The sequence below is a fragment of the Ascaphus truei genome, chromosome 7 (genome assembly GCF_040206685.1).
Source record: "Ascaphus truei isolate aAscTru1 chromosome 7, aAscTru1.hap1, whole genome shotgun sequence".
Classification (NCBI taxonomy): Eukaryota; Metazoa; Chordata; class Amphibia; order Anura; family Ascaphidae; genus Ascaphus; species Ascaphus truei.
The window spans coordinates 60360939-60387048 of record NC_134489.1 but is presented as its reverse complement, the minus strand read 5'-3'; the positions used below and the strand labels follow the sequence as shown (position 1 = coordinate 60387048).

At 44.0% G+C, this 26110-nt stretch overlaps 1 protein-coding gene across 5 annotated transcripts in view; it reads left to right on the top strand.

Moving 5' to 3' along the window:
- Nucleotides 1-26110, top strand: part of KIAA2012 (KIAA2012 ortholog) — an 88393-nt gene that overhangs the window by 9282 nt on the left and 53001 nt on the right. For 3 of the 5 annotated variants that reach the window (XM_075608603.1, XM_075608602.1, XM_075608604.1), the window contains exons 3-9: nucleotides 8349-8511; nucleotides 9930-10097; nucleotides 11085-11296; nucleotides 13123-13306; nucleotides 14818-14945; nucleotides 17952-18120; nucleotides 21324-21566. In XM_075608603.1, the coding sequence (XP_075464718.1) occupies nucleotides 8349-8511; nucleotides 9930-10097; nucleotides 11085-11296; nucleotides 13123-13306; nucleotides 14818-14945; nucleotides 17952-18120; nucleotides 21324-21566 (1267 nt within the window). The remainder of the gene's footprint in view (nucleotides 1-8348; nucleotides 8512-9929; nucleotides 10098-11084; nucleotides 11297-13122; nucleotides 13307-14817; nucleotides 14946-17951; nucleotides 18121-21323; nucleotides 21567-26110) is intronic. The other 2 variants (XM_075608605.1, XM_075608606.1) reach the window with 1 other exon arrangement.

Here is a 26110-nt window from a genome sequence, read left to right as displayed (position 1 = left end):
AGCGGTTCGCCCTCATTGGCTGAACCACGCACGTGACCCGGCCGTCGTGCGACAAAATTAAAAAATGTTGTCTTGCGAAAAATTGGCCGCGCCGTCACTCTCGTGCACGCGCGCTTGCTCTATGGCCATCCTCATTGACTTACAGCCTTTTGTTTGCATCGCGTGGACTATGAACGCGGCCTTATTCACTGCAGGAAGCATTGGCAACTGGGCAAGGCATTGCTGTAGCAATACCTTACTGCAGGGGAGCACCATCTTTTTCCCCTGTGCCCCCCTGCCGACTGTCCTCCTCTCCGCGCGCCCCCCTCCCTCCTCCTTACCATGGTTCCCGGCGTCTGGGCATCATGACGTCACGTTGCCATAGCAACATGATGTCACATGACCCGCAGTGGCATTTGCCGCCGCGTTGCCATGGCGATGCGTCTCTAGATGCCGGCTGAACCACGGTAAGTAAGGTTTACAGAGGCCTTCGCCAGCACGTAATTTAAGTGCCTTCGGGAAGCGCTCAGGGCCCTCTGTAAACCCTTTGCCCCTCGCAGTTAATCTCAGGGGCGCCCCTCAGTTTGTGCACCACTGCCTTACTGTTACCATTGGCTCCAAATGGGTGTAATTATTTGTGGATTCTGCAATACACACTGCTTAGTACTTCCACAGTATGCATTGTTCTTCAACTGACCCAAGGATACTGCAGTGATCAGGGGCAGATTACATTTTTTTTATAGAAAAATTTCATCGGTTCAATTTTTATAAATGGATGATATTTGATATAATATTTGAGAATTCTGCCCTGATCCCTTGAACCTTGTAATTACTAAAAGCATAATTTCTCCAGTTAGATTTGAGGAAATAGCGGAAATAATGTTGTTTATTGCAGTCAGGCACCAATGTACTAATTTTCTGTAAATCCTACTTATTTGGAGTCCGTCTTACTGATTTCTAGCATCAGCATCGCATGGACTTCAATGAAGTCTCACTGATAAAAGAAATCAGCACTTTTCCATTAAAGCAGGCCGCCAAACTCAGAATACCTTGGGGGCTGATTCTTAAGTCTGACTGCAAGACTCAGGCCGCCCCAGTCACTATAACGTACGTGTACACTTTTTTCGTGTGTTTTCCTTATTAAAAATATGTAAAGTCACTGGTATCTCTCTCCCCCGGCCCCCCTCTCTCCCACTCTCTCCACATCCCACCTCTATCTCCCACTTTGTCCCATACCTTCTCTCTCTCTCTCGCCCATCCTTCTCTCTCCCTCACCCATCCTTCTCTCCCCCTCCCATCCCTTCTCTCTCTCTCCCCACCCCAACTTTATCTTTCTCCCCCATCCTATCTCTCTCTACCCCCATTCCTTCTCTCTCCCTTCCAACTCTTCTCTCTCACTCCCCATCCCACCTTTATCTCTCCCTCCCATCCATTTTCTTTCTCCCCATCCCTTCTCTCTCTCCCCCATCCATTCTTTCTATACACCACATCCCTTCTCTCCCTCACCAATCCATTCTCTCTCCCCCGATGCATTCTCTCTCCCCCATCCCTTCTCTCTCTCCCATCCCTTCTCTCTCTCCCCCATCCATTCCTTCTATACCCCACATCCCTTCTCTCCCTCGCCAATCCATTCTCTCTCTCCCCGATGCATTCTCTCTCCCCCATCCCTTCTCTCTCTCCCATCCCTTCTCTCTCCCATCCCTTCTCTCTCTCTCCCCATCCATTCTCTCTCTCTCCCCCATCCATTCTCTCTCCCCATCCATTTTCTCACTCCTCCATCCCTTATCTCCCCCATCCCTTATCTCCCCCATCCCTTATCTCCCCCATCCCTTATCTCCCCCCATCCCTTCTCTCTCTCCCCCATCCCTTCTCTCTCTCCCTCATCCCTTCTCTCTCTCCCTCATCCCTTCTCTCTCTCCCTCATCCCTTCTCTCTCCCCCATCCCTTCTCTCCCCCATCCCTTCTCTCCCCCATTCATTTTCTCCTCCATCCCTTCTCTCCTCCATCCCTTCTCTCCCCCATCCCTTCTCTATCTCTCTCCCCATCCCTTCTCTATCTCTCTCCCCATCCCTTCTCTATCTCTCTCCCCATCCCTTCTCTCTATCTCTCCTCCATCCCTTCTCTCCCCCATCCCTTCTCTATCTCTCTCCCCATCACTTCTCTCTATCTCTCCTCCATCCCTTCTCTCCCCCAACCCTTCTCTATCTCTCTTCCCATCCCTTCTCTATCTCTCTCCCCATCCCTTCTCTCTATCTCTCCTCCATCCCTTCTCTCTCCCCATCCCTTCTCTATCTCTCGCCCCCATCCCTTCTCTCTTTCCCCCCATCCCTTCTCTCTCTTTCCCCCATCCTTTCTCTCTCTCCCCCCCCATCCTTTCTCTCTCTCCCCCCCCCCCATCCCTTCTCTCTCTCTCCCCCCCAACCCCCATCCCTTCTCTCGGGGGGGAAGAAGGCCCGGCAGCCGGGTGCAACTTCCAGCGCTGGGCTGCCGGGCCCCTGCATCTGCCGATACAGGTGTCCGAGCTCTCCCCTTTGGTTTGTGCACGGAGTCTGTTGGCTGAGCGGCCACTGAATGCACGGCTACCCCTTCTGACCCGCATGTGGCTCGTTGTGGCCACGTGTTTGACAGCCCTGCATTAAAGGCACATTCTGCAACCGCCCCCCTTTTGTTTGTTGGGAAGCAGGGGGTCCCTGCCACCAAACCGCATTAATTTCAGCTGTGGGAACTTTTGCAAACAATTAGCACCTCTCTGCTAGGGAGGCAAAACCATAACAACAAGTTTTTTTGTGATGTCTACAAATTTCTTGGAGAACTCTGATTTCCTGTGTTCTTCCGAAACATTTGTTTTGGTTGATTGCAACTTTACTGATTGTGCCATAGCTCTGAATTTTCCACGCGTCACACAGCACAGGAGGTGAATGTTCAGAGACGGGGTAATGTTCTACAGCTGATGGCAGTGGGTAGATCCAGGCCTGCTATAACATGCCTGCAGTCTGGAAACCCTTTGGTATGTTTTCCGTAACAGACGCCTCTATCAACACAAGGATTCACTTCAGCAGGGCCCAGACAGCAATGGAAAGAGCTACAGTCAGAGCGGCAGCTCTATACCAACTTACACTGACATTAAACTAAAGGAGCAATCCATCGTTATAACTAACCAGCATTTTCTTACAGGATTGGAACTAAGGGATCCTCCAGAACTGACCTGTGCTATTTTTATCTCCGGGGAACCCCCCAGTCCCCGAGATTCTGGTGAAGTTACCATTATTATTTCCTGGCTTTTGAAAGAGATATCAATGGCTATCCAATAAGAAGCCACAACCGATGATGATGTGACTTCCTATTGTACGATATTTGGCATCCATTTTGTTTTCTTTGGAGGGAGATTTAAACCCGGCAAGTATCGTGGAGTCCAGGGGGGTGCCCTGGGGTGAAAATAGTGGTGTTTGGCTCTGGGAGGACCCACAGGTTCATATCCTATAACAAATTGAGTTGGGGGGGACTGCTCCTTTAAAGTGAACATACTTTCCCCAAGTAACAGTTGTTTTATAATTTAGCCGATGTTTAAGACAGGCTTCAAGGCCTTCATATGAATCATATGTGAAAAGCGAAAAACTAATTAGGACACAAAATATGAATGCTTCTCAAGGGGCACGCATATATAACTCGCACGTCAACCTCGGATGACCAAAATCGGTAAGATTTGGGGATTCTGCACCAAAAAAACAGTGCTGATTCTTTATCAATGAGACCCCATTAAAGGCCATAAAAGAACTTATGCTAAAAGTGTGTGAGTCTGACTCAAAATTAGAAAATCAGTGATTTGAACTTGACAACAGAAATCCCAGAATTGAATTGGCCAAACCAGAGTATAGAGTGCAGTGTTCACCTCTTCTAAGGAGTCCCTGCAAAAAATGTTTTCACATAAATACATCTCAAATACTGAGACCCTCAGGAAGGTTTCACAAGTTAGTATGTGGTCGAAATGAGAAAGGGAAAGTTTAAAAGAGTCTATATGTTTTTACTTTTGGATTAGGTAAGAGTGGCTAAACTTTTAATTAGAAAGCGTTGATTTGAAGTGAGAGGGAAAAACGTACAAATTTTTATTAAATCATATGTTTGTAAGACTGAATGCACCATTGGACACGCAAACTACTGCTATTAGTATATATAGAAATAGCAGTGTCCATAGACATCATTTGTCGTTACACACACCTTTGTTGCTATGCTCCTCCAATTACTATTGCTAAGCAAAGTCTACTAACAAGTGTAAACACCGGAGTCCCACAAGACTTGCACATACATATTGTTTGCAAAGTCTAGCATGGCACCACTGAGTTGAATTGCAGCCAAATAACTTTTCCGCCTTTGCTGTACATCTATCTGTAACAGGACTCCCCAGCCCAACACGGACTTCCACACAACCGATTGCTGGGAAATTCACAGGAAGAATAGATATTGTGTTATACTTACATCGTTAGGCTGATCATGTCCAGAAATCAGTAGCTGCTAAATGAGACTGCTGCATCTTCTGAAAGATGTGCTGCACGCCCTAAAACTTACTGAATTGTGACAGCTCTGCATATTTCTAAAGCTTATCCCCAGCATTTAGAACATGCTCTGTCGCCCTTACCACAAGTGCAGATTCTGGAGGTCGATTTTACCAAATATCTTTAACCACTTCAGCACCACAAGGACCAGCGATTGTGGAGAAATGTGTAGCTGACTTCTGAACACCCGAATTGAAACCCAGGATTTGTTGCACATATAAACCAGATGATAGTATTGTATTTTTTATTATTAATTATCATTCCTATCAAGAGGGTGTTGCATAATTAGATATTCATCAAGTCATTTAGTCTCAAATAGAGCAGTGCAAACTGTTTGGAAAAACGTTAAAACTTTTGCAAAATATGCCAATTGTTTTGTGCAGACGAAAAAGTTCTCAAGCAGTTTGTCAAATAGAAGTCTCCACAGCATAAATATGGCTGTTACTGCACTCCAGCAAAATGTATATTTCCGGGCAGGGCCTTCTTAACAGCATTATAGGCCCCTGGACAAAGCAGTGCACTGGGCCCTGCTTACACAGCTATTGTTGTCCCCAGCTGTTAATTGCCTCCCGCGAATCCGTTACAATATTCTGCTTCCATAATATTGCAAACAATAAAAACGGCAAAATTTCTCTCGTGAATGCAGACATGCCAACTCTCCGCTACAAGTCGTCATTTTTCTCCTTCTACCGAGTTAGCGGGAGATTTGAATGTTGAGGCGGATGATCTGTTGCTCGACTGCTAAAACTCTGACTCAGGCCCTCATTCTCTCCCGTCTTGATTACAGTAACCTCCTGCTGTCCGGCCTTCCTGCCTCTCACCTGTCTCCCCTACAATCTATCCTAAACGCTGCTGCCAGAATCACTCTACTCTTTCCTAGATCTGTCTCAGCATCTCCCCTCATGAAATCCCTCTCCTGGCTTCTAATCAAATCCCGCATCTCACACTCCATTCTTCTCACTTTTAAAGCTTTACACTCTTCTGCCCCTCCTTACATCTCAGCCCTAATTTCTTGTTATGCACCATCCAGACTCTTGCGTTCTTCTCAAGGATGTCTTCTTTTTACCCCCTTTGTATCTAAAGCCCTCTCCCGCCTTAAACCTTTTTCACTGACTGCCCCACACCTCTGGAATGCCCTTCCCCTCAGTACCCGACTTGCACCCTCTCTGTCCACCTTTAAGACCCACCTTAAGACACACTTGCTTAAAGAAGCATATGTATAGCACTGTGGATATTCTGAACACATGATAGATAAAGCTTGGCCCCCTGCAGACGCACTTACCAGAACTCCCTCCTACTGTCTCTGTACGTTCTCCCTACCTACCAATTAGACTGTAAGCTCCTCGGGGCAGGGACTCCTTTTCCTTAATGTTACTTTTATGTCTAAAGCTCTTATTCCCATGATCTGTTATTTATATTATCTGTTATTTATTTGATTACACCATGTATTACTACTGTGAAGCGCTATGTACATTAATGGCGCTATATAAATAAAGACATACAATACAATACAATGATCGGAAAATTAGTGTTAAATTCTGGTCTGTGCATAGATTATGGGAAGCGCAGATGTCACCGTATGTGGAAAAATATATAATATATAGTGTAATATGTTCTACAGGAAAAAACAGCTTCAAAAAAATCACAAGTGGGGACTCACAATTTCTCAATAAAATACCAGCAGTGTGTATGTATGGAAGACTTGCTTGACATGAAGTACCAGGCTTCAGCAGGACAAACCCTCAATAAAAGAGATGACACTCTTAGTGCAACATTGAATGTTCACTGTAAATGTATTTATAAAGCAATAAATATTGCACTCACATTTTGCACTATGTGCATAGACACGAAGCTTGGAGACAAGCGAAACGCGTTGAGTGAACAGCAGCTGTCCAGAAGTGCACCCTGAACCCCCCTGAACCCGTGTGGATCAATTCTGCGATCGATCGCAAACCGGAGGTGACGCGACGGGCCAAACCGGAAGTGACGCGACCTCGGGAGTGGGGCTGACGGCGAACACTGAAGCTGCACATCTATAATTTTACGCGTCTATGCACATAGTGCAAAATGTGAGTGCAATATTTATTGCTTTATAAATACATTTACAGTGAACATGCAATGTTGCACTAAGAGTGTCATCTCTTTTATTGAGGGTTTGTCCTGCTGAAGCCTGGTACTTCATGTCTAGCAAGTCTTCCATACATACACACTGCTGGTATTTTATTGAGAAATTGTGAGTCCCCACTTGTGATTTTTTTGAAGCTGTTTTTTCCTGTAGAACATATTACACTATATATTATATTTTTTTCCACATACGGTGACATCTGCGCTTCCCACAAGTTTCTTTCTGCAATCAACAAAAGAAGGAATTGGATCTTCTCCTTAAGGGTTAAGCTGCGAAGTTTACTGTTTCACATTTATTATTCACTTTATTTATTAAGCACCATTTAAGGTTTATCACTGCACCTCTATTAGAAGCGCCTCACACCCCCCCTTTTTGCACCTGTGCATAGATTAACATGGGGCCCTTATGCTCGTGGGGCCCCCGGGCAACTGCCCGGTGTGCCCATGCGTTAAGACGACACTGTTTCCGGGTCAATATTTCTATGGCAAAAGTTTGAAATGTCGATTCGACTGTTCATTTCGCCCACATTTTTTAGAGTAAAAACTTTTAGCGAACTTTGTGTTCAAATTTATTTATTTATTTTTACGAAACTTTGGGGGGGAACGCCGCCGCTGCCAGCCGCTTCTGCGCATGTGTGGCGTCCGTCAGCGGCGCCATCACAACTGCGCATGCGCGGCATGGCAGCAGCCGTTAGGAGCGGCGGCTATCGCCGCCGCATATGTCACGGTGTGTGGGGGGGTGGGGCTCGGGGGCGGGGGGTGCGGCGGCGGCGATTAGGAGCGGCGTCGATTAGGAGCGGCGCCGGCGGCTATTGCCGCCGCCGCAACATGTGACAGGGGCGGTCTGAGCGGAGTGGCGTCTATTATGTGACGTCACTTCCGTTTCACATTTCGCCCCACATCATCCAGTTTTATCCCATCAGAGGTGCCACTAAAGAAGTTTCACTTCAAAAACAAAACTCTTAGTATAAGTGCAGTTGTCCCTAAAGTTGAAAGTGAGCTCTATGTGATGCCCTTAAAAGCAGATAACCCAAGCATATTTTTATATTGTTTCCTAGCTGTTTTTTTATTCATTTGATTTTATGAAACAAGGCCCAGAGCCTGCACTAGAGTGTTCACATGGCAGCTCCTGTTGTTTTTTCCCCCACTGGGCAGCACTGAGCTGTTTTCCATGCAGACTTCAAAGAGACTTATCAGATAACTGCCTTATACTAAGCCTCTCAGATAAGGCTCTTTGAAGCCCAGTAACATCACAAAGTAGAAGTGCTTCATTTTTTAGTAATAAACACAGTTTACAAATCCGTGAGGAGTAAAAAACTTGAGTGGTGAAACAGACACCCTACTGTACAGTACGGTATATGGAATAATGCTTTAAGAATAATAAAAGATTCAAAAAACTCACCATAAATCCTACATTTTAATGGAAATGTTTACATTCTCAGAAATAGCACTATAGGGGAACACGGTTTAATTTTTTTTTTTTTATAACCTCACAAAACTTTTTAGATGGTTTGAAGTTTTAATCCCTTCAGTACAACACACCTGTCTGCATTGGGGAATACTCATTACCAAGACCTCTTACCGCAACACCAATAAAACGTTGCTAAGTGCTCTGATGTGCAAGGGATTTACACGAGACCGACATTTGCTGCTTATAACACGGCTGAATTCCTGCCCCGTGTCCTGTTCCCCTAGAAAGGTCAGACTGACACCCGCTGGCAGCCGTACCTGCATTTTTTTCACGAAGAAGAGAACCAAAGTGACAGACAGATCCGGCCTGGGTACTCGCCCAAGAGATATCTCTCTCATCTCTTCCAGACCTGGGACCCAAACATAGTTTACAGGTTACAACAAGCAGGTCAGTAAACAATCTATTCTAAGCTTCTCTTATGGGAAATCTGCATACTTCTCTGAATAGATTTCCTGCAGCTCTTGGCTGTACATTGGCAAACATTATACACTGTACCTATATAAGATCTATGGGGAATAGATGCTTCATTTGTTTCTTTGCTGCATTTATGCGTGTGTGGTACCATTGTACCCATTTCGGACATCTTGCAACGTCCAGTAGAGAATTTTGATTAAAAGAGGTTTAAAGCAGCGATTCTGCCTACCCGTTTTTTGTTGTTGTTGTTGTTGTAACTATTATTTATATGTTTAGAGAATTCAAACCTGGAATCCTTCGGGGCTGAACCATGCTATTTATAGCTCTGCGGACCTCTGCACTCTGTACAATGCTGCAGCTGTAATGTAACATTATATTACTAAGTGTAACACATTATTGTTACAGCTTTCAGTGCGGCAATAGTCCGTCTGCTGCTTGGAACACTGAAACAGATCTGTTTGGGATACTTTGTTGCCAAAGGGCAGAGCTCAAAAAGGTGTGCCTGTTTCAAAAGAGGGAGTGGATGTGACTTTCTAAATAGTTGCTATAGTACATTAAAAAAAGGAATAAAAATGGCATTAGGAGTTGAAAAGAATAACGGCGGAAAGTATTATCTAATACTACAGAGCTATTTTTTTTTTTTTTAAACATAGGATTTTGAATATTTTGTTGCTTTAAGTAAAATAAATCAATATTGAAATTCTGATGGATTGCGCCTTTAAAATCTTAGGCCTTTATTCAATATAGTGGGAAGCAAGGTAATTGCCAGTCAACAATTTATCAACTTCCTTCCAAGTGATGTGAAGTTGCTACTTTAAGTCTGCATCCACCATGCTTCTCTTTTATGGATTTTAAGGATATTATTCACTTAAATATTGCAGTAAATTCAACCTTAAATGAAAACACCCATTAAGGCCAATGAGGGTCAGATTCCTTACATGTTGTTGATTAAATGGTCCATGGTACCCTTTGTATATAGGGATCTCTCGGACACCATTTGGAATGCTGCTGATCATCTCTTAAATGATCAAGCAAAAGAGAACGTACCGCTTGATAAATGCGTTTAACCCTTTCACCACCAGAGTGAGCAGCGACGCATTGCATTAACATACCTTCCTAGCTAAAGCCATTGTGAAATTTCAGTGAAGGGGGAGTATCTTTCATTATGCATTACCCGACTTTAATGCAAATATTTTGCGCTAGATAATAACAATGCACACATTTTATTTCCCAAGCCCGGTGGCCTGTTTCAAGACTGGAGTGAAGTTTGATAAATCCCCCAACAGGTTTTAGAATGTAACCCAAAAGACACAGGGCATAAAAAGCTCTGTTTGGCCTTCACTTTAGTTTCACTGGGGGCTTTGTGCTGATGTTTCTGTGTGTGTTTTCAGGAAGCCTTAGGGATCCTGTGCAACTTCAACAGCCCACAACCAACGCAGCAGAAAACTGCAGGAGACATCAAGACCTGTCATCTGTTCCCTTAAAATATCACTGCCTGCCTGTCTTCACCTCTCCTTACCTCCCTCACTGGATTCAGACAGATGTGTTGACCACGTCAGGTACCCATCCCAATAGCAAGATGCTTACTTGGTAGTATCCGACTGAAGCAGTACCTTCATTATACTCCCCTCCCCCCTGTGCAAACCCAGGAGCTTCTAAAAGTCCAGACCGTGTTTTCATAGCTCCTGTGAGAATACACCCAAGAGCTAAGGCGAACCCAGAAAAGTTTAGAAGATTCTGAGTTTCAGATATGTCGCACGGATGGGGATTCCTTATGCTGTTTAGTATCGCTGGGTCTAAAGTATTCACATGTGGCCATGCATGGCTAATAACTCACTTCAAATTACAAGGTGCAGATGGGTTTCTCTTTCATTCCCACAGCACTGAGACAATATGAATAAAAAATGAGGCCTGGAATAACTGTCCAGGTATTAGGTAGTCACACTAACTCATTTCTGTTTCCGTGTACGCGCTATTCTATTTTGAATTGCATAGTGTTATACATTCTGAGTTTGGAAATGCAAAATGTGTTTCAGATCTACATCTGATTATCTGCTCCTGTGCTATTTTCTGAAGGATTCCACTGACGACAGTTGTTATTTCTTCCCTATCTATCCATAATCTGGTGTACATAGTTCTCTGCAAATATACCAGATTCATATCTTTAAACTTTAAACATTCCGGAAAATAACTATTCTGTGTATCCTAAAATGTACATAGTAGAACAATACAGACACAACGTAACCCTGTCCAACCTCAGGCACAAGATGATTGCACAAAGGAATGGCCGTGTCCTCATTTTAGCTCTGACAAATTATGCATCACCGTTCATAGTGGAATTTACAGTCCATGCTCATCACGTGGGGACCTGGGCAAGATAACACGGAACTGGGATTCAAACCAGGTCTCTCCTTCTTGCCCAGGCTCACATGGACCTGGCACTTTAAACTGCGAGGCTCTGGTTTCATATACCACTACCTTAGCCGCAAGGGCCTACGTCGTCTAGTCGGATACCTGGATGAATCTTTTCTGATCCTTTCCCTCAGGCCGTTGTACCCCTGTTCAGGAGGAGCTTGAGAATGAGGAAGATCTGGGCTATGATGTGGTGGCCTGTGAAGTATACGTCAAAAAGAAGTCGGCTCTACCAGCAACCGGCAGGGTTACTCTGAGGAAACCTAGTCCGGAGACAGTGGAACCATGTGGAAGGGAGATCCCCTGGAAGAAGGGATACTCGAGGGAAATATGGGATACTCGAAAGGTAAAGTCACTCAAAGAGCTAGAATGAAAAATACATTTGTTTTCATCAACACCTCTAATCACACAAGAAGTTCTTATATGTTGCAAACATATGCTCCACCACTCTTCCAAATATAATTATTAGGGTTTGTGAATATGTTGAGATACTTCCAAGGCTGGCTTAATTAAATTGTGTACTGCAAGATCTCCCATTAGCAGTTGAGTTATGTGATCTTGTTCTTTTTAAACATTATTTGTTGGGTGGAGGTCACTTTTTACAAAGATACTGAAGTTATAGATAGACCTTTAGAACAAGCAGAACAGGGAGCTGCCATGTTGCCACTTTGGTTGTCATTTATGGTACAAGACATTCCAGGTATCCTAGACATCAATGTTATTTCCCAGAACTCTCAGCTCGCCATTAATGACAGGCTGATGCAATGTTACTAAATGATCTAGCAGGATAGATACTTCTAACACTGGGGATATAGCACTCCTAGAGGCTAAAGAGTCTTTAAGGAGCAGTCCAAGTGATTTTCTTTGTTTCTGTTAACGCAGGTTTGAAGCAGGATGTTCCTGGAACTGAACAAGCCCATTAATTTCAGCTCCAGGGACACCCTGCTTCCGGAGATACTGGTGCCACCTAAGGCCACGTCCATACTCCTGCCTCTCATGCTGAGGCGCGCTCATGCTGTGCCTGGCCAGCGCAAGCAGGAGCTTTTGCCTGGCCGGCGAAGCAGTGAGCGCGCTTGCGAGGCGGGCGGGAGGCGGTACTCTGGCAGGCAGTCTCTCCCCTGTCCCCTTGGGACACTTCCCCCCCCAAACTCCCCCGAGCATAAACTCACCCACCCCGCTGCCAGGCAGTCTCTCCCCCGTCCACATCTCTCCCCCTGCTCCACTCACCTCTCCTCATTGGCTGCTTTGGAGGTCACGTGAGCGGACTCAGTGCTCAATCTAAAATGTCACTGTCGGGTGAAAGTCAGCACGCTTCCGCACGCCTGCGGAAGCGTGCGCGAGCCCCTGCTAAAGCCGCTCTGATTGCGGCTGCAGGGGCTCACTGTCGAGCGTCAGCGCGGGTCAGCACCTAAGCGCTGTCCATGCCCTAAGGGGGTGCCAGTATCTCCTGCAAGTTTAAAGTTCCCCGTCACACGTGCCAATAGGAACCCGCATCGGATGACGTCACGGCATCCTATTTATTTATAAAATATTTTACCAGGAAGTAATACATTGAGAGTTACCTCTCATTTTCAAGTATGTCCTGGGCACAGAGTTAAGATGACAAATAATACATGGTTACAAATACAGTTACATTAAGTGAGCTGGGTTATACATTATATACAAGACATTGCATGCACAGTAAGAGATAATATATATTATAGGCGTATGTAACAGTTACAGACCAGATTAAAATGTGAGACCGCTTTGGTTTTGAAAGAACTTAGACTGGTGGCGGATGTGAGAGTCTCCGGTAGATTGCTCCAGTTTTGGGGTGCACGGTATTGCAGGCGCAGGAGCTTTGAAACACTGCCATTACGTGATCTCTGCTAGACGATCGGCTACCGGTGCCCCCTACGGAGGTAAGTATCTCCGGAAGCAGGGGTCCCCAAACTGAAATGACTGTGTTTCAGCTCCGAAGACCCCCATGCTTCAACCCTATGGTTAAAAAAAACAAAACAAAAACAACATATGTTTGGATTGGATTGCCTCTTTAAATTAAAACTTTATATTAAAATCCTTTTCAAACACCCCCATCTGCTGTTACCCAATGCCGGTTGATTAAGGCACCTGTTTCTAGCACCACAACGTCTACAGCTGGGATATTAATGCTATCATTCTGCTCCGGAGCAGGGGGAGCTACTGGAGAATCATCAAGGTGAAGATGATCTCACAAGCGAAAGGGCTGAGCACCCTGAGAAGCCGCCTGCCAGCGTGGCTGTCTCCCTCGGAAAGGGCAGTGTTGCTCTTTTTCACAGGCAGCCGCACATGACTTTCTATGGAGGCCCTTTAGCTGGAAGAAAGAAATTCCAACATGGTGAGTGCAGTCAAACCATCCACAAGAGAACATACAGGACACCTGCAAGCTCATATTAAACCCCCACAATAACCACAACATATATATAAGCATATAGGTGTCACAGAGGAGTGTTACTGAGCATGGCGATATATATTTAAGACCAGAGACAGAACATGAAACACAGACAGAGCTCAGTGCACACCCAGTGAAACCGATACACGGTACAGTGCCTAAATATATATGTATAGATATCTATTAAATAAAATGGTCTTTTAGTTTAACATTTTGGCCAAAGTGTTGTAAGCCCCTGAGCCACTACACGGTTGGACCATCTCAGACCTGTACATCTGTACATCTCAGACCACCTGTACAGGTTATTAAGAATTTATATTAGTGTTGGGGACCCTTGAGATGTGGTCTGCCGTGTAGTGGCTCAGGGGCTTACAACACTTTGGCCAAAATGTTAAACTAAAAGACCATTTTATTTAATAGATATCTATACATATATATTTAGGCACTGTACCGTGTATGGGTTTCACTGGATGTGCACTGAGCTCTGTCTGTGTTTCATGTTCTGTCTCTGTTTTTAAACATCCACAAGAGAAACCTGAAGAAGGACACAGTACTGAATTCATTACACTTTAACGTTGCTGTCTCACCCCCGACCCCCCTCCCCCCCTTTTTTTTTTTTTTTAGATGGGCAGGAAGAAGGGGTTCTCCGGAGCTGCACTGCAGTATTTCCAGGGACCCCCCTGTTTCCCAAGATACTTACCAGAGAAGGTTGCTCCGATACTTCCTTGTATTTAAGTCCCCCGAGTGACCCAGGCCAATAGGAAGCTGCAGAGGATGGCATCACAGCTTCCTTTTGGCCCACGTCACGTGGGAGATTTGCACCACCGTTTTTGTTTCACCTGGAGGGGACAACGGCACTAGCGCTACCTTCAGCTGTAAGTATCTCGGAAACATGGGGAGTTCCTGGCAGAGAGGGGCTATTTATTTTTTATTTTTTACAAAATTAGAATATTTTAACATTTGAGATTAATAAAAAAATTTGCAAAGGGAAACCCAGGAGAGGGGGAAAAGAAACTAGAAAATTGGAGAATATTCAAAAATTTGCTGCAATTTAAAAAATAAAATGTTTTTTGAAAATCGGAGAATATTTAAAAATTTCCAAAAAAGTGGAAAGAACGGTCAAATATTTAAACATTTGAAGAAAACCCAGAGTTTTTTTAAAACTTGTGTGAGAATTCGACCTCCCCCTCCCCCCTTGAAAATTGAATTTGAACACCTTCACTTATCTCTAGACACATTATTTTCAGCTCTGGGGACCCCCTGCCTCCTAACCATGTTAAAAACAGGGGGAATCAAACAGGGTTGAGGGGGATCGAACAGAAGGAGATTAGACTAGACTAGAGGGTCCACATTGTAACTGATATGACACATATTCCTCTGATGGAGTCTGGAGGTCCTACTCTCTGAGCTGCGAGTTCTGCATCTCACTAACTCTGCTACTGTGTTTTGTTTTACAGGTAAACAAGACTACTTCAAGCAACACTACGAAAAAGAAGAAGCCCTCCCAGAGGTTGGACTTTTCCCCCCTGTTCTGCAATCTCTTGATTCAGAACATGGTTTTGGGAGGGAGTTACACACAAAGCAGGTGATCTTTATTTGTCACGGGATTTGGGGACAAAGCAAGGTGCAATCTCCTCCAGCAATATTCATTTGGATTGCAATAAAGGGAAAACATTTAGCGACATAACACCTTCTCTACCACTTGGACCAACTGTTTCATAATTTAAGAGGTGAAGCATTAAAGGTTCGGTCCCTTGTAGGAACAAACTGAACCAATGGCAGTTACAGGATTGATGCCTTTTTACAAACATCAGACACCCAAAAGTATTTTTTTAAATTATTTTTAAAGCTAGTTTGTTAATATGATGAGCTGAGACTTGGGAGGAGATTGATTTCCTCTGGCTGCTCCCTTCTGTGTTATATCGCTATGTGCCGAACAGGAATTTGCAAAGGCAGAGCCCACCTCCTCCCCCCCTTACCCTCCCCCTTCTCCCTTTAGCAAGGACAGGAAGAGCTAGAGCAGTGATTCCCTCTAGAGGTTCATGAGCTGTTTCCAAGGGGCTCACCAAAATAATATGTAATGCCAGATCCCAGGCAATATAGTGGGTTTCTGAGCCTGTGTGGGGACTTAGTTAGGCCCCGAAATGCACATTGGTGTGGGTGGTATAGCTACAGCATGAACTTACAAAGTTGCTCCCCACAATACTTTACATCCACAGTGACAAGGCATTGTGGGGCGGGACTGTGGAAGGTCCCGCTGTAATTGGCAGCTATACCCCCCATGCTGTCTGCATACACTGAGGTGCAGTTTGGGGCCTTACTCAGCATGTGTTTCCCCCACGAGCTCAGGACACTCTACTGCCTGGGATCGGTCACACAGTTTTATTAGCAATAGTCTGATAACTAGGCAATAAGATGTATTAATTAGGGAACCACTAAGCTAGAGGTTGAGTAAACACTTGAATGATGTCTCCCCACCCCCCACTCCCCATTGGTCCAGATGAAAAGAAAATTCTTCTAACTTCCGAAGAAATCAAAACAGCCGAATGTTTCCATTTGTTTAAGAGAGACAGTTACACTGTTAAGTTGTTTTCAGAATGTTTTTTAATACTAATAGAATTGTACTTTTAAAGCACCAATCCCGGGTGTACAGATTTTTAAAATTTATTATTAATATTTATTTATAAAATGTTTTACCAGGAAGTAATACATTGAGAGTTACCTCTTGTTTTCAATTATGTCCTGGGCACAGAGTTATGATGACAAATACATGGTTACAAATACATAGTCTTTGTTTGGGGTGGGAAGGGAGCGATCCAGTCAGGAACACCTCATGTAGGTAAAAAACATAAAAAACAATAATTGTGCAGTATATTGATAAAAAATGGACTAGATGCAAGTCTTGAATCATTTAACTACAAATGCATAGTTACATTAAGTGAGCAGTGGTAATACATTTTAGTTAAAGACATTGCATGGACAGTAAGAGATAATATATGTTATAGGCTTATGTAACAGTTACAGACCAGATTAAAATGTGAGACAGTTTTAGTTTTGAAAGAACTTAAACTGGTGGCGGATTTGAGAGTCTCTGGTAGGTTGTTCCAGTTGGGGTGTGCACGGTAAGAGAAGGAGGAGCGGTCGGATACTTTGTTGAACCGTGGGACCATGAACAGTCCTTTGGAGTCAGATCTCAGGTGATAGGTGCTGCATGTGGTAGGGGTGAGGAGCTTGTTCAGATAGACGGGTAACTTGCCCAGAAAGTATTTGAAGGCAAGACATGAAAGACGAACTTTGTGCCTAGACTCAAGTGACGACCAATCTAGTTCTTTGAGCAATTCATAGTGATGTGTGTTGTAGATACATTGGAGGACAAAGCTGCATTGAGTTGTAGAGGGGGTCTAGTTTGCTAAGGTGAGTTTGGGGTGCCGTACCATCTACTATGTCCCCATAGTCTATAATTGGCATTAGCATCTGCTGTGCGATATGATTTCTGACCAACTGGTTGAGAGAAGATTTGTTCCTATAAAGTACACCTAGTTTAGTCTAGGTTTTGGATATCAGGGTATCAATGTGCAACCCAAATGTTCCCTGAATTCATCAGTTGTGCCTTATTATCCATGAACCAGGGGTTTCACCGGGCAAACCGGCGAAACAATATGGCCTCCCAGGTCGGCAAACAGAAAAGTCGCAAAGTCAGCTTTCAATTGGTGACCCATGCGGCCATGTTTGTAGTCTGGCGCCATATTTTTAGTATTTTCGTGTTAAAACTGGCACAACAAGCTACAACTATTGGGGGGACCAATGATGAGTTTCAGGGACCCCCCCGGCCCCAGTTAATTTAATATGAAAAACATAATAATAATTAAACATTCAGCCTGTATTGCTGCTTTACATGTAAACTGAATAATTATACTACACAGGCAAAAATGCACGAAACATGTAGAAATTGGACTATAGTAAACTCTGCCCTGAAGAGCTTATATTATAAGGGGTATATATAGTAAGAATTACATTCAAAGTGAGTACATAGAGCCACGAGCAAAAGGAAATCTACTTTAAGAAGTACTATGATGTTTTCAGATTAGTTTAATTCAAACTAATATGGGTTGCACCTTAAAACAGGAATCCCCCTTACTCATTTTTCTTTTTCAGGCCCCCCCCCACCTTTTTTTTACAGTGGGAGAACCTGGGGTCACCTGAAGCTGAACCACATTATTTTCAGCTCAAGGGACCCCTGCCCCTCTCCACCCTTACCGGTGAAGTTAACAAGTTTAAATCTCCCTCAAAGGACACAAAATGGCTGCTAAATCTCAAGCCAATAGGAACCTGAAACATCATCGGTTGTGTGTCCCTATTGGACAACCTTTTAGATCCCCTTTAGAAACCTGTATGCAATACATGTAGCTTCACAACTAAGTATCTCTGTAACCAGTGGGACCCCGGAACTAAAAATACAGCGGTTCAACTCAGGAAGACCACTCAATTCTTATCCTGTAAAAAAAAGGATGGGGGGAGGACTGTTTGTGGGGATTTCTGCTTTAAACACGTTTGAAACTCCCAAACCACGTTCCTCTGTTTCTGTTATCAGGTACAGGAATCCTTAAAGTTACCTCCAATTTTGGAGGCGTCTGCGCCAGCTCCACCATGCAAGAGGAGACTTCATGCCAGTGACCCACCAAAGGAACTCCTCATTATCCCACTGCTCATTCATTTCCAAAGCCAGCAGGTGAACAGAGAGGAGACAACTCGCCCAGGAGGTAATGCTTGGGCTGTACCTACTTATCTGCAGCCTGATAATAGCATGAGAATAGATAGTACAAGGTTTCTGTAGTGGCACAACCGTGATCCAACAATATACACTTCTGCTTCTCTTAAAACCCATGTACTGTGCCTAAAACCCTAATGAAATGGAATATACATTTTTATAGAGGAGATTATAAAATCTGGCAGACCTTCTTGAAAGGGCTGGTCCCTCCTAGGATGACAGTGAACTATATATTTGTGTCACGTATGACACACCTGTGAGCACATGACCTGCATACGGGACAAGGGTTAATACACAGATAACTAGCTGACCCACTTTTCACCTTCTGCAAAGGTCCCTCAAATGAACAATATCTCACCTCAATCCGTCCCAATATACCATCTGTCACGAACAGCACACAAGTGAGCACGTGACTTAGATATGCAACCAGGGTTAATACACACGGCTAAACTAACCAACTTACCTTTCTCCTCCACAAGGTACTTCAAATGAGTTGATATTTACCCTTTACTCGGTTGCAATATTACCCGCTCCCACCACCCAAGAAATATGTAAATAAAATATGTATCTATCTGCCAGGGTCTACGGTCCACGTTTATTACAGAAAACTATGCACTTAACACAATGTTGCAGCAAAATGTGTCCGAAAATGTACTTTACTCTATACAAAGCATGCAAACAGTTCATTCATAGCTCAACACATCAGTTGTTAAAGTATTGTTTTAATATATATATATATACAAATACAGTGCTTTGGTTACAGAAAAAGATTATTACAAGAATATATAGATCGGCTACTGGGTTGACAGTTTTATGGCTTAAAAGTAAAAACTCCCTTCTTGCAACGTTTAAATTTGACTGAATATATAAAAGGCCTCCTAACTTTGTGTCCAAAATACTTAGACACACGAGTCATATCAATAGGTTCAGGCTAGTTTGCTGAATGTAACAGTACTCATTTTGACCGGCTTGCTCCTAAATTTGAGAGACAAATGGATGTGTTCGTTGCCACCTCCTAAACGTGAAGGGTTTGGCCTTATTGTATCCGTCTCCTTGCAACAATTACAAATATCTAAACGTTATTCTTAAGAATAGATGTCATCCCATTATATCCTATATTTAATAAAGCTCTCAGACTAAGTGGTGACCTGTTTGTCACCTCTCTCTGATGCACAGGGGATAGGTTTTCTTTGAGGCAGAAAGCCCAGGATCTGGCTATCATCCACAGCTTTCTAAACTATACATATTTCATTTTTAGTGGGTCATCAGTGATTACCCCCCTCCCCCCCATTAAGCACTCTTTGTAGCTCAACACAGACACAGGAATGTTCTTGATCCATCATAAAACAATTCTTGTATTTTTAACACATAACCCCTGAAGTACCAGATTGATTAAATATTTAATATCCCCTGCCATTTGTATTGCAATTTATAAAATATTTTACCAGGAAAAAATACAATGTGGCATCTCTCGTTTTCAAGTATGTCCTTGGAATGTGATACTTGAAATTAAGGACAGCTACAGCAATTGACTGTACCTGAAACCTGGAGTCTCTGGGTCAAACCCGGAGAGGTGGCAACCCTGATTTTAACATGTCCAGCTTTGGGGGGTTATTGTGTTGGTTTTTTTTACAATCTTTAATATCTTTGATGATGAGACTGTTTGCCCGTCCTCAAACCCACAGTCAAATCAATCTCTTTGCTGTGTTCTCTGTATTTGGTAATTAATTTCTATCTCATCCATTAGTCAAACAGAGAAACATCAGTAGCTAATATGCTTCAATTCAGTTGTTCTCGGGGAGATGGAAAACATATTCATTTTTCACAGGCTACAAATACTGTTTGTAAAACAAGTACTTTGAGGATGATAGGATCTTTACACACCAATTTAACGCTGTCCCTCTCGATGTTGAATGGACGACACATCACGTTTGAAGAAGAGACTTCTTTGGTCTCCTGAATAAACAGAATCTCCAAAATTGATCCTGTAGGCTTAGCATCAAGTTGTGCAAACATCTCCATTGTGGGGATTGTCGCTTGTGGTTTTATCTGTTCCTGCTGATGGATTCCAGCTAACTCCTTTTTTAGATCAATTTCTACAAATACCGGTGTGCAAGCCAATTCTTGTTTTTCATCTTTTGTTACCTTCCCATTGTTCAGCATGAACATTTATTCCCAGATGTACGAGAGCTTTCAAGATCACAAACAAAAGTTCTTTTAGATGTATATGTGTATGGATATGTTTTTATGTAGCGACAAACAATGAACATATCACTTTACAGAGATCGCAAGCCAGAGCAAATCGTAAATAATACAGGTCGTAATAATAGTCGGTGATCGAAGTGGCTTAAGAAATAACAAGTAGTGACACTGTGTCTGGTTTGAAAAGGTCTACATTTAAGAAACGTTGAGGCAAAGCTCGTTGTATTTTAGAAAGATTCAAGCCGCGGGAAAGACTTTTTAAAAGAAACCACTTTTTTTCATAGAAAAAGTGAAATTGTGAATTTAAAAAAAAATGTATGGTGTCATAATAAAGAAGAGTAGCGATACTAGGATTTAACCCAAAGGTCCCCAACTCCAGTCCTCAAGGACCACTAACAGTGCAGGTTGTACGGATACCCCTGCTAGAGCACAGGTGGTTCAGTCAAAATGATTGGGCCATCTGTGCTAGTGAGAGGCTATCCTTAAATCCTGAACTGTTAGCTGTCCTTGAGGACTGGAGTTGGGGACCTCTGATTTAACCTATTAGCATCACAATGTGACCAGAGATAAGTTCAACATATGCAGACATAGCCAATGTTATTGCGAACCCCTGGAGCACTGCAGCAGGACATACACAAACTACCAGCAGGAGAAGCGGCCATTGTTTTGAACCAGCCATGTGTGAGAAGGTGGCGTGGCCATCGCCAAATTTGACCCTCTGGAGTGCGCCACGGGTTACAGTACCGTTGGCTATATCTGTACAAAACTTAACATCGGGAGAAGAGTGTCGCTGACATAGAGGCAGCAGGGATACATTGGTTCATAGAGCGAGGCTTAGAGGAGGAGTTGATGAGATGGACCGTTTTCATGTTGTCCCAATAAAACGTGCACCAAGACCTCTCAAAAGAGATTGTTGTTTGGTTGTGAAAATAAACCGGTGGACAAACCTTGGAGAGAGGTGGCATTCATGCAGCGTTACTTTATCTGTTTCAGAACCTCCCACAGGTGAATTCGTGAGACAGAGTACAACCACGGAGCCGGTGCTGCCAACGTTGGACGATGAAGCTACGATGCCGATGCCAGAGGGGAGAATCAAAGCATTGCTGATGGATATTGACTGGAATGTCAATGCCCACGCAGGTAGCTCCTCTCTACTTCACGTAGGCCACCGGAAACCTGTTCTAGAGTGGAGGAAAGCAGGACGTAGAGGGGTGAAGGCTGCAGATGCTAAAATAGGTTTGTCCAACAGTACAGGCTCAGCCTTCACTTAGTGCTGTGTACGTACCATCATCTCCATCTTTCACCCTTTCAGCACTAGAGGATTCTGTCCAACCCTGAAGGAGTTAAAGGCGCATTCACTCTTATTTGTGGGCAAAAAAATTGTTTTTTTCAAGATCCATATTCTATATCCCTGTCTTTTCCTTGCAGCCACATGCTTAATATGGCTATGTCCTTATGCGCATGACAAGCAATGTTGGGGAACTCTGTTTTAAAAGGTGCAATCCCCTGGTAGCCAATAAAAAAAAAAATTTGTAAAGGATTTATCAGATTGGTTCCCTTAAAATAGTGTAACCATGATGGAAGCAAAGATGTGGCTGCTTTGCTTTCTTTTGAAATTAATTACAAATTGCATTGCTTTGGGGTCTCTGCCCTTTGAGTAAAAATGCTACAAGAATACAAGTCAACCTTGGCTGGGGAACTTATAAGATGGCTGCCTCCATCATATTATCTTCCACGCCACATTTAATGTTGCTGTTCAGGATTCTTCATGTTTATGCTATGAAATGTCCACAAAGCAGGACACAAACTGGCAATGATAGGACTTTTGAGATTATTCTTGAAAAAACGATATTTTCTCAATTGTAGACATGTTAGTGAAAAAGAAAATGTATTTAATTTGTGTCAATATCATATGTAAGAGTGAATGCACCTGCAAAGCACCAGTTGCTCATACCAAATTTAAGATACAATTATAATATAATATGTAAGAATATATATATACACAGGTAGTCCTCGTTATCCAACGTTTTACTTTACAACGAATGGCATATCCAACACTTTACAATGAAACCCTAAGTGCCGTTTTCCGATACCTGAATGCGTTACCCAACGCTCACCGCCACTGATTAACATGGGACTCACTTTACAGTTTTTCTATCTAACGCTACTTCCACAACGGATTCCGTTGGATAACCGAGGACTGCCTGTGTGTGTATATATATAATGCACTTTTGGGGTATTAAACCTGTAGAGAGAAAAGAAAGTCTTGTATAAATTCAAAGCTTCTAGCCCAGAGTAGAGTCAAGAAATGACTTTTGGAGTTGTCAATTGATGCTTCTTGGGGGAAGGAACCTGTCACCGTGAATTTTGAAAACCGATATAATAGAAAACAGAAGCGCCAAAGGCAGACACCTTAAAGTATAAGAAGATTTAATAAACATTTGATAAATTAAAATATGGAGCAAAAACGAAATATAATGCACTCAATGAGTGTCTTAAAAATATATCTTATCTGGATGTGAGTCCTGCTGTAGATCTTAGATTGCAGTGAGTTCTGCTAGTTTGGGTGATTCCCCTTGTCTGTAGTGGGAACATCTTTTAGTCTTTGTGTAGGGGTTTTCCTTTTTCGCTGGCTGGCATCGCCCGTGGTATAGCCTAGTGTTCATCTGCTCCACAAGTAGGCTACCTCTGCAGTGCGGTGGGATTCCCTCATCCTCAGTTGCTGCTTGGTGCCATGTGAGTTGAAGCCTGGTGATGTGGCTATGGAAGGATAGATAGGATAGGATAAGAGTTTCTCCAAAAAGTTCCCCAGCAGGTCCATAATACAGCGTCTCAGTGTCGCAATCAATGTCGGCATATCAGCTTGGTATACACATATAAACTCTAGGTGTTTTGCAGATTGTCTCCTGCTTCATGAAGAGTGAGTTCCATAGATACCAGCCCTGTCTTATATACTGGTTCCCAATTGATCTACTGAAGTGAAAATCATTGATTATAATTACTGATCTCTTTTGGGTTGTACTGATGAGCATGTTACCCATAGATACCCGTCGATGTCATCGGTATCTTAGAAAAACTTGGCAATGCTGCCATAGTTGAGACCGTCCTCAAGACAGATATTCCGGGAAGAATATCGGTGCTGAGCCTAGCGATGCCACCTCTGATACCCGAAAGAAAAGCCTGTCAAGGAAGACCAGGACAATTACACCAGGAATAAATACACTGGACAGAACTGCAGAGTTGAACAAAAGTGAATATATTGGAAAAAAAGATTCCACAAACCTCCAGTACATAAGACTCGCACACAAACTCACCCAACTGGGGTAACTGGGGGAATAACCAAGAGCCCTAGGTGCGGGGACCTCCATCTAGACGTTTACCCTGAAATACATTCCCAACTTACTCCGCTGTCCTTGATGGTAGGGGCAGCACTGCCTTGCTCTCTGCTAGTCAGCAGTTTTAAATTCTCTGCCGTTGCTTCCCTCCAAACTCCTCTGCAAGTTTTGGATATTTAAAGGGTCCACTTCAGCTCTCTGAGCATTCCATAACAAGTCTCTGGAACCAAAGGGTTCCTTGTTGCCCTACTCACTGGCAGGTATCGCAGGTTATCTCCTGGATAACATCTGTGGGACTAAGACTGAGACTGACCGTGGCAACCTGTGGTGCTGATCTGGCTGGGAGAAAGGGGTTTGTCGCTTGGATCTCTGCAACTGATATCGGGAGCACAGGTGTGGGTGGGTTACCTATCCAGGCGATGGCCCAGGCTGCTGGTTTACATTGCCTGGCACCTGCAACATTGAGGGGGGGGGGGGGGCTGGCGTGCTTCTTGCACCCCATCTGGTTAAACCCAAAACGATGCCGTTCATGGGTAAACTCAGTGGGGAATGGCCGGACGCTGGTAGGCGCTGTGGTTGTCTGCCAGGATCTCGCACCAGTTCAGGCGGAATTGGGCTGTTGGGGGAAGAAAGGCACTGCGGGGGTAAGGGGCACTGGTGGGGTAAGGGCACTGGGGGCCATCTCCGGAGCTGGAGATGGGCGGTCACAAAGTTGTCTGCCAAGACGGCCGCTTGCCTTGCACTGGACAGCTTGTGGTTGGTGACCCACTCCCAGCACCTTGGCCACGCATTGAAGCATAAACTGCTCCTTGATCATCAAGTCATGGAGGGCCTTTAACCTAGTCACCTCACACCCGGCAATCCACCGTTTAGACCGGTGCTCCAGCTGCGACATGAACTCTAAATGTGTGTCCTGGGACCCTTTGTTCAGAACTCTGAACTGGGCCCAGTATATCTCTAGCATAATGGCATATCTGGCCAAGAGAACCTCCTTTACAACTGGGTAGTCCTAGGAATTCTCCCAGTCCATCTCTCGGTGCGCCATGCCTGCTTTGCCACACAGCTGAGGAGCCAGGTATTTGACTCAGTACTCTTCGGGTAGCTGGTGCATCTCGCAATGGGTCTCGAAAGACCGTAGATACCTGTCGGTATCTTAGAAAAACTTGGCAAAGCTGTCATAGTTGAGACCGTACTCGGGACAGATATTTCTGGATAAAAATTAGTGCTGAGCCTAGCGATGCCACCTCTGCCACCCGCCTTTCATGGGAATCCAGGACAATTACACCAGGGATCAATACACTAGACAGAACTGCAGAGTTGAACAAAAGGGAATTTATTGGAAAAAAGTTTCCACAAACCTCCAGTACATAAGATTCCCACAAACTCACCCAAGTGGGGGAACAACCTAGAGCCCCGGGTACGGGGACCTCCATCCAGAAATCCACCCTGATATGCATTCCCAACTTACTCCCCTGTTCTTGATGGTAGTGGCAGCACTGCCTTGCTCTCTGCTAGCCAACTGTTTTAAAGGACACGTCATCACTTCCCTCCAAACTCCTCCACAAGTCTCCGGAACACCCTCGGATGAAATTGGATATTAAAGGGTCCACTTCGGCTCTCTGAGTTTTCCACAAGTCTCTGGATCCAAAGACGGGTTCCTATTGATATAGTCCTCAGTCTCCATCCACTAAAAAGGAGGACGGAGGTTCGACCAATCCAAGAGCGGATTATCTTTGGGGTCCAATCAGAGAGCGAGAGCTCGCCTGTATTGGACCAATTCTAAGCAAGGGAGGTTACTGGACTTCCAGGACAGCCCACAGGGGCGGGCTTAAGTTGAGTGGGGCATTTGAATGGACCTATGGTAATCATGCCTACAGAGCACAGTCCTGGCAACGGTTCCCCTTGTCCTCCCCCCTTAAGGGATAGGTGACTCAGTTTCTGGGCCAAACACTTTCCCCACACCTGAGTCCACACCCCTGCCTCGCTGGACAATATCCCAATCCACTCACCTTATCTCTGCCAGGATCTCCTTTATGTTGAGGCTGGATATATACAGTACCCAACTTCCACACAACTGACCGTACATTTAAAACATTACACATACAGTTAACCCCTAGTTGCTGAAGAGCTGGAACCAGGCTACAGAATATAATATCAGCCCAATGTGGGCACTGTATATAGATATAGGATTGGTACAATAAACTGTACATGCCTAAATAAATACATCATATTATTGACAGGTACGGGTTATGGCGGGCTTAACCTTTATTTAGAAACAGCCAAATCTACCCTTATCACACTGATCTCTCTCAAGGTTCTAGTGAGGATCATGTTAGGTGTATATGCCATTGATCTGGTTAATAATAATTACTGATCTCTCTCAGGTTAGTAGTGAGGATCGTGTTAGATGTATAGACATATTATATGAGGAGCAATTAATATTAG